Raw genomic sequence first — 9,441 nt, forward strand, 5'->3', positions numbered from 1 at the left:
ATTTCATATGCCATTGAAATTATACATATGTCCTTATTTGCTAAAGGACAAGTGATTTTTTGGTGTCAATTAGGAGAAATTGTACAATTTTATTTTGTGGTCATGTGAGTTCAGATTTGTATTGGGTCATATTCTGATGTCTATTCTTTCATCCTTCATGCTAAAAATCTTTTGCCTAGGAAATTACTCATTGCGGTCACATATAAGTTAATTTTTAGGCATCGACACGGTCACCAAGATATTACTTTGCTTACTAGTTACTTGTACTGTAGTATAATAAGGCCATCCCCAACCCTCCATGTCATCTAGTGTCCATAACATTAAATACATTGTCACATAAGCAAAAATGATATGTGACAAGAGAGTTAATGAGGAGAGAGGTAAAAAGATGAAGAAACCATCTCTACACAAGAACCAAGAATGAAAACAAGGAGATAGGTGGATAAAAGGAGAGATAAGAGAGGTGATTGGATGAGAATTTAATTTGAAGACACCATCCATGGAACACATAGTTTCTTCACATAATGTTTATATGACATGGCAAGTATGTAAACTACATTATGATTTTGGGTTGGGGATGGCCTAAAAACTATGAAGATTGAAGAATGTAGAACAACTATTATATTTCGGAACTATTTGTTGAAGACAATCTTACATATCCATTTTTTTTATAAGAAGTTGAATATTCAAAAGGTTATTCAAAGTTTAAATGTGTTACATGCAAACATTGTAAAATGCCACTTATTTGTGATAAAAATATTCAAAGGGTTATTGAAAGTTTAAATGTGTCACATGCACACATTATAAAATTCCACTTATTTGTGATAAAAATATTCAAAGGGTTATTGAAAGTTTAAGTATTTGAGATCTGGATAGAGAATTATTTTGTGGTCAACTGTGTTAAACAGCCAACATCGTGAATCCACTATAAAAATAAAGCCCATAATTATAATACAGTGAGTCCTGTATGGCAATAACTCAAAGTGCCAGATGGTACTACTATGCTAGCACCAGTTCAAACTGTTGTTAGAAAACAAACAAATATCCTTTATTAAAAACACAAAAATCTCAGTCACACACACATACTCTCTCTCTATGTAATCCCGCAACACAGAGACCTCTCACTGTCGACTCTCCCACGTTGTGATCTCGTGATCTCAAAATCCAAATCCATATATCTGCAACCAAACTCTATTGGAGCATCCAGAGCCCTACCTGGCCTCCTCATGCCCTCATCAAAATCCCATCACACACACACAAACACACCAACCAAAAACCAAAAATCACATTCATTTATTTGTTTTCTTCTCTTTTTCTCCACTTCCTTATTTAATTAATATACAAACACAAAAAGAGAACAAAAATCATATCAATTCATTTTTTTCTTCTCCGTTTCTCTTTTAATTAATAAAAGAAAAACGCAAACACGAAAAGAAAACCCAAAAAAATCATATTCATCATTTTTTTCTCTGTTTCTCCAGTTCTCCATTTATTATTTAATTTACAAAATAACATACAAACACAGAAAAAGATAAAAACAAAGGTATTAAAAATTGCGTCGGGTTTATATTTTTTTATTAAAATATAATCAAAACAAAATAAAATAAAATTTGTGGTGTATTAAAAACTTCTCCTCCTCCTCCTCCACTTCTTCTTTCCAATGTTTTCTCCAACCCACCGCGACCTCCACCTCCACCTGCTAATGGCGGCTGCCGCCACCTCATCCCAGATGCGCCTCCTCTCCATATAAACCACCCCCCGCTCGCCGCCTCGCTCCTCCACCGCTCCTCCCCCCCTCCGCCTGCCTGCCCCGCACCTCGCCCGGGCGCCGCCGCCGCCGCCGCCGCCGCCGCGCGCATCTCGGCGCGGCCCCCGGGGTTCTTGGCGCCGCCGACGTTCTTGCTTTGCTGCCCCCCCGCCCGTGGATGCGCCCGGCCCGATCCCCCCTTCCGCGTGACACGAAGCAGGGGTCGCATCGCCGCCGGGGATCTCCATCCGCAGCAAAGCAATGGCCGGGGTGGTGGCGCCGCCGCTCTGCACCTGGCTCGTCGCCGCCTGCCTCTCGGCGGCCTGCGGCGACGCCGCCGGCAAGGAGAAGCAGCTGCGCAGGCACGGCGGCGCCATGTTCGGCTCGTCGCGCCGCGGCCGCCCCCCCGGCGCGCGGTGCCGAGGCGGCAGGGGCGCGCGCTCTGGTGGTGAGTCCATTTCCATTTCCATCTTTTTCTCGTGTGTGCTGTCTTTTGCTCGCTCGAGTGTAATACTGTAAAAATCGCGGTGTGGTGGTGGTGGTTTTAACCGCATTGGTAGTATCGACGAGGGCGTTCGTGGTGCGATTTTTATGCGGTTTTTAGATGTCACATCGCTCGCGTGCGCGTTTGGGATTTGAGGCGCACAAGGCCAGGATAATTCGCTGCTTTGTGCTGGGCATCTTGGTGTAGTACTCCTATTTTTCTTTTGTTTTTTTCACCTTGTTCGTCAATGCCATGTATGTTGCACGCTATTGGAGTGAATTGGCCGCTTCGGCATCAACATGGTTGGCTGTCTATGATTCTTTTGTTGTTCTAGTATACCTGGGAGTTTGGTCAGAATGTGTAAGGATAGCGAGAGAGGTGCGAGAAGGGGGACTAAAGAACCAGTTGGAGATGTTAATGTTTTGCATGGTACTAAAGAAAACCCTGAAATCTTGTCCTTGCGAAATGTTAATGTTTGGCATGGTACTAGAGGAAACTGAGATCTTGTCCTTGGGGAAACCTTAAGTTTAATTTAGTGATATTGCTAACTTGCAACTTCCATTACAATGTAATTACGTTTCATCACCTGCTTGCCCGGAGAATTATCTGAACGGAACAGCCCTGCTACTGCTATTTGTCAACTTTGTACTTTCTGTTGATGGCACATAGGGCCCCAACAGTTACAGTACGTAGGTGACCACTGACCACTAAGCCGGTGCTCGGAGAAGCATGCAATTGATAAGCTTGTTTTTTTGGATGGTGCTACTTTTCTTTTGTTTGGCCATATGCGCTAAGTTGAGTTAATTGCCCACCATCGTAATGAGATTTCTTATGAACTGCAGGAATACCCATGGCTATAGCTTTGCATCCTGAAAGGGGAGCTGTGGAAAGCAAGAAGCCTGATATTAAACAACGGAGAGTGGTCGTCACTGGCATGGGTGTCGTGACACCGTTAGGCCATGATCCTGATGAGTTTTATAACAACCTTCTACAGGGTGTTAGTGGAATAAGCGAGATAGAAGCATTTGACTGCTCCAAGTACCCCACGGTACTTTACCTTTTCTACTGGATGGAGGTTCATTTTTACAATTTAGTTCAAAAATAATTTTTTATCTCATGCAGAGAATTGCAGGAGAAATCAAGTCCTTCTCAACTGATGGCTGGGTAGCACCAAAATTAGCTAAGAGAATGGACAAGTTCATGCTATATTTGATAACTGCTGGGAAAAAAGCATTGGAAAACGGTGGAATCACCGAAGAAGTCATGAATGAGTTGGACAAATCGAGATGTGGAGTTCTTGTTGGTTCTGCTATGGGTGGCATGAAGGTTCAAATCTTCACACACTGCACTATTTTTGCTTCCTACAAGAAGCAACCTTTTTTTCTTTAGACACTTTCCTCTTCAGTTTAGTTCAAGCTTATGGTGGTATTTTAAGCAGATTTTTAGTGATGCAATTGAAGCATTGAGGGTATCCTACAAGAAGATGAACCCATTCTGTGTACCTTTTGCGACTACAAACATGGGTTCTGCAATACTTGCGATGGATCTGGTAACTTATATGCCATCTGGCCTTTGACTATTTTTTTTATAAACTTTCTCATTAATTAGTAATGAATTCTCAAGAAGTAAAATTGTATTCCCGAGCAGGGCTGGATGGGCCCAAACTATTCTATCTCTACTGCTTGCGCCACCAGTAATTTCTGCATACTAAATGCAGCTAATCATATCAGAAGAGGGGAAACTGTAAGCCACACCATCTTATTGTGATCTCTTCTGGAAGGTGAAAACATCCTAATTGTAATTTATCCTAAATATGCAGGATGTGATGCTTTGTGGTGGTTCTGATGCACCAATTATTCCGATTGGTATGGTTTTAATTATTTGAGTTATCATTATTCCAGTTGTTATCAATTTTTTTTACTTAAATCTTTTGCCTTTTCTTGTACAAGTCAAACTTACTGTTTGGATCTTTCGAACCATTGCATGCAGGATTGGGTGGTTTTGTGGCTTGCAGAGCTCTTTCACAGAGAAATAATGATCCAGCAAAAGCTTCTCGGCCGTGGGATGTGGTTAGTTCTTCAATAATTTTAACCAATCAATTTGATTCATGTTTCTACACTGCATTTTTGTGTGAATGATGCATTCGACAATACTCTTACTAGCTGAGTGCACATATTTACTTGATGGTGATGATTCTGCAGTACTCTCATTGTTTCAATATTCTTTTATCTGTCTTTTGTATCACAGGATCGTGATGGATTTGTAATGGGAGAAGGGGCTGGTGTGCTTCTTCTGGAAGAACTTGAGCATGCTAAGGTTGCATTTGTGCAAATTCTTCTTTTTTCCTGATTGATTCATAGTGATTTTGTTCAAATTTTAAGACGTGCAATATGGATATACATTATTTACAGCAAAGAGGTGCACAAATATATGCTGAGTTTCTAGGAGGAAGCTTCACATGTGATGCATACCACATGACAGAGCCACATCCTGAAGGTGAAGAATGGTTATACCTTGTGGTGCATTTGATCTCCTATTCACTGTTATTCTCCTCATATTTCCTTGTCTATGTAGATACTAATATTATGCTTATATACTATCAGGTAGAGGGGTTATCCTTTGTATTGAAAATGCACTAGCAGATGCAGGAGTAGCAAAGGAAGACATTAATTATGTAAATGCCCATGCAACATCGACGCAGATGGGTGATTTGAAGGAATTTGAAGCTCTCAACCGCTGTTTTGGTCAGAACCCTCAGGCATGCCTCCTTTTCAGAAATCTAAAATTTCTTTTGAAAGCCTTTCTACTTTTCTCTTGATTTTGAGTTACATATATTAAACCTTGCATTCTACAATGCAGCTTAGAGTAAACTCAACAAAGTCAATGACGGGTCATCTGCTAGGAGCTGCAGGTGGAATAGAAGCTGTGGCTGCTATACAAGTAAGTGTTTACATTTGGACCGATCATAGAAGAACATTTTTATATTTCCCAATCCACGGGTGCCTGTGAGTTCCCTGATCCCTCCCAGCAAGCAGCACACCCATGATTTTTCCCATCTGAGGTGCTTGTGACTAAGATAAATGGAGTAACCCACAAAGGCAGGAGTATCTGCTGCTTTATTTCATCATCCCGTCACCCCCATTATTTTCACTGCTACTTCTGCACCCCAACACGCATCTGCCGTGGAGAGTCCCATAGGTTGGAAACAACATCTTATCAACCCCAGCCATTAGCCCACACATTCACATCCCACAGCACCAGCCCCCAACTGGTATTAGTGCCACCTTGCTGGTGCTGACTGGTGTTGCTTGCCCTATTGAAAGTTTATGAAATGACTAAGTGAAAACCCATATCTGATTCTAAAAGTTGAATAGACTATTAAGTTCCAGTTTATGAGTGGAACTTGAGGAAATCATGCTGGAACTTAAAGTTTGTTTATGCGGTAGCCAGTATGGAATGTGTCTTTTCAATTTACCAAGTAAACATCAGTCCATTTGAGAGTTGAATTTATTTCAACCTAAGCTTTGAATTTTGAATAAGTTGATAGTTGTGGTTTATTTGATATGAAAGATGTTGATTGATTTGAAAGGTAATATTTCTCTATATCAAAAGTTGAAATTGTGCAAAGTGAAAGATGAAATGGGAACTGGAGTGCACACTCGTAACATCCAATGTGTGACCATTAATTAGTGTTCCCCATAGGTTTTCTGCACTATTTGCATTTTTGGTTCTTTCTTGTCTTATTATATTGTTTAGTGCCATTTTGGTTTATGAACGTACCTTTGTGGGCTTGCTTTAACTTTTTCTACGTTAATGTTTTGACTTTTGATTGCCCAAATATTATTGCAATACGACGAGGCAAACACAGTTGATGTGACAATAAGGAAGCTATAGTGCTAGATTAGGACCATTTTGGCATTGCTAGATTGTGCTGTTGAAGCACGCAGTTGAGTTCTGGAGAGTTGTCCCAAATACAAATATGTCATGATTTAAGAACCCATAAAATAGTATAATAAAATGTCAGCCATTGCTTATCTATCAGATAATATTTCTAAAATTCTCTATAGGGATTGATTTCTAAAATTCTCGAAAGGGAATAAGGGATTGATTTGATGATGACTAAATTCAGCTGTCAAGTATGCCGGAAGAATATCTGCTTATAGTGACCATATTTGTTAAAGTTTATTGAAGTGGAGTTTTTCATATGGGCACTTGGGCACACATGTACCCTGAAATAAGTCAGAATGAAACCTAGACTTGTTTACTGGATATAGGATCAGGTATTGTGTATATTTGTAGGATATTTAATAGTGAATGGTTATGAAGGTAACTTCAATTCAATTTATACTAACATTGTTGAAAGGACACTTTAGTAAGCACTATATATGGCATACCATGTCATTTGGGCTTGTATAAAAATCTATAGCAACACTTCAATTTTAATACTTCACTATTGTAGCGCCTGTGAAAACTAAGATGCCATCAAGAATTACTAGCTTACTTCAGTGCTTGCGATTGTCATTCAACATTCTAACAGATCCTATGGCAAACCAAGAAAATTTCCCTTCCAAAGGATTTTGTGCAATTTGCAGTTTGTTTTCTGACCTTTCAGTACCACATAGAGTTGGTTTGGCTACGAAGGGTTTAGCTAGAAAAAGATCTTTTGTATTCTTAGAAGTGTTTGTAGTTACGCTGTTCTTTTTTTTTTAAAAAAAAATAGTATCCATCTGTCTACTATATAACCAATTTTACTGATGTTTCCACCATCAAAATACGCATGGTTTTCAATCTGCTTGCATAATGCTTTTTCAATATAGTTGTGCCAATTCACCCCATCTCCACATAACAATCTACTTTTGGTACACCCTCTGGGTATGGGTGCCAACGGGCACTAGCACTAACCTTAACAGTTCATCTGTTAAGGACAGAAATTGTTGCAGTTAGCATGTCACATCTTAATATAGTTGCATATATTAGTGATTTAAGATTATTGCAAAGCATCATTCCACCTTTTACATGTCAACCTTAACAGCACTTTTGTTGAGCACCATCTGTCCAGTATACATATCAGATCTTAATGTTATTGCACACGATCCTAAAATGACATCATTTATGAACGGAGGGAGTTCCAGTTATCAACTTCAGCGATCAAGCTGTCTTTCATGATATATCTCATATTTTTCAATGCAAATGATATTGGGCCATCATGATCGTCTTCCTCATTTTTTTTCCTGTTGCGCTTGTATGTGCAGGCTATAAGGACTGGTTGGGTCCACCCAAATATCAATTTAGACAACCCGGAGAAAAATGTGGTAATTTCATTCATCCAATCTTTTATTTCCTCTTGTTTTACCAAATTAAGCTAACGCTGGTATAAAGAGAAGATTTGCCAAATTGTCGTTCTGTAAGGCTCTTTTTTATACTTTTTGAATGAAAGAAGTTGTGCCGTGGTTTGTAAAAACTAAAACGAGATATATTTACTCCACACTTATTTTAACTTCACAAATGTCTGGTAAATTTTAGGGCTTCAGTTATAATGATACTCTGTTTTCATAGACATTGTGCCCAAAAATGAAAATGCCAGGCATATAACAGAAATCCTGGTTTAACTTCGTTTAGATCAACCTGTTGCATTAAATAATAGCTTGAATCAGTTATTTGGAACAGCAACTTCCATCTTGTTCTTTATTTTCAGCAATCCTTTCCACCATGTTTTAATCCATCCAAAATGCTTGTGGTTTCAATATTGATGTAGGATGTCAGCATTCTAGTGGGATCACAAAAAGAGAGATGTGATGTAAAGGTGGCGTTGTCGAACTCGTTCGGATTCGGTGGGCATAACTCATCGGTTTTGTTTGCACCCTTCAAGTGACCTCAGCTGATGATTTGGTAGGCTATGGTCCGATTGCATCATGGGGACTTTGTATAAGAGGATTTACCAGGCTGAATAACATTCCTGAGTTGCAAACTACAAAGAAATCCAAGCTTAGTAGAGTTACTTCGCCATACAACGGAGCAAGAACAACAAAGAAAGCATTTGGGTTATTTTGTATCGGAAAAGCTTGCAAGAATCCCAAGAAAGGGTGTCCGTGCAAACGTTATTTCACTTCATATGTGTTGAATGTGCCGTGTTGTTAATCTCAATTTGTTTCAGATGTGTAATTGAATTTCTCTTCTATAGAAACTTTACTGGGGCCGGTATTTTTGGTCTCACCGTTTGCCCGACAGATACAGTGGGTTTTCTTGCAGATATAGCACAAAACTGCCTAGGTACAGCGATTTGACGTTGTTTTGAATATTAATAAGTCATGGCATTCGGTTAACTCTTATATCCTGGCCCTTGTAATCTCCTTGAAAAAGATTCAAGCATCTATCATTTGATCTGATATAGAACTACAAGCATGCACAAAGAGTGGTTAAATCGCGCCAGAGAAGTTCAACCCCCAAAGAAAATTTACTCTCGGTCTCAAAAGAGAGTTAGTGACAAATTAGTAGAGAGAATGATTTGAATAGGAGAGTGTTTCAACTTTCAAGGTAAGATGCGAAGAAACTTGAAGAAAGAGTGATTTAAGGGAATGCACTACTCTATAGTTGTATTCTTTTTAATAAAATTTGAATATTAGGATTATATTGTTTTTGGGACGAAGAGAATATTGGACAGCACAAAATGAGAAGTTGATCTATCCGTTAATTTGTTTAAGTATTACTCCCTCCTTTCACAATATAAGACTTCCCTAGCATTTAGACAGATTCATTAGCATATTTCCTTTCACAATATAAGACTTCCTAGCATCTAGACAGATTCATTAGCATTCTATATGAATGTGGGCAATGCTAGAAAGTCTTATATTGTGAAACGAAGGAAGTATAAAACTTCAATAACTTAAAAAACTACTACAATATATTTTGTTACAATTTCAGTTGGACAATTTTGTTTGAAAAAAGATACAAGTAGGCGTGGGAGTGTGAGACATACATCTGGATGTTTGCAAATCTTTGCACGGTCAAATGTTTCGTTCTAAGGTCAAGAAGCATTAATCAACTAATAAAACAATGGAAAAAGGGGTTAATTGGATCATGCAATATTGAGAAAAATGATAAAAATTGCAATATTGAGGATACACATATCCAGTGGGGTCAGGCTTGAGTTCTTTTTTTTTTTCTTTTTGGGACTTTCAGGTGTACTAGATCAGAAGCACGAGTTTAATAA

At 39.0% G+C, this 9,441-nt stretch overlaps 1 protein-coding gene across 1 annotated transcript; it reads left to right on the forward strand.

Moving 5' to 3' along the window:
• The first annotated feature begins 1,659 nt into the window (after window positions 1-1,659).
• LOC107280428 (3-oxoacyl-[acyl-carrier-protein] synthase II, chloroplastic-like) lies at window positions 1,660-8,560 on the forward strand. The gene is made up of 13 exons (XM_015775144.3): window positions 1,660-2,195; window positions 3,074-3,279; window positions 3,354-3,557; window positions 3,670-3,780; window positions 3,879-3,974; window positions 4,051-4,096; window positions 4,221-4,300; window positions 4,479-4,547; window positions 4,643-4,727; window positions 4,835-4,989; window positions 5,091-5,171; window positions 7,484-7,543; window positions 7,987-8,560. The coding sequence occupies exons 1-13, from the start codon at window positions 2,009-2,011 to the stop codon at window positions 8,101-8,103; spliced, it is 1,497 nt and encodes a 498-aa protein (XP_015630630.2). The 5' UTR covers window positions 1,660-2,008; the 3' UTR covers window positions 8,104-8,560.
• The last annotated feature ends 881 nt before the right edge of the window (window positions 8,561-9,441 follow it).

The sequence above is a fragment of the Oryza sativa genome, chromosome 3, assembly GCF_034140825.1.
Source record: "Oryza sativa Japonica Group chromosome 3, ASM3414082v1".
Taxonomy (NCBI): Eukaryota; Viridiplantae; Streptophyta; class Magnoliopsida; order Poales; family Poaceae; genus Oryza; species Oryza sativa.

Bases quoted from the DNA above. Each gene is read 5' to 3' on its own strand.
- LOC107280428 (XM_015775144.3), top strand. From the start codon at position 2,009: ATGGCCGGGGTGGTGGCGCCGCCGCTCTGCACCTGGCTCGTCGCCGCC. The intron at 2,196-3,073 runs GTGAGTCCATTT...TATGAACTGCAG, and splicing joins CAGGGGCGCGCGCTCTGGTG to GAATACCCATGGCTATAGCT. The intron at 4,990-5,090 runs GCATGCCTCCTT...TCTACAATGCAG, and splicing joins GTTTTGGTCAGAACCCTCAG to CTTAGAGTAAACTCAACAAA.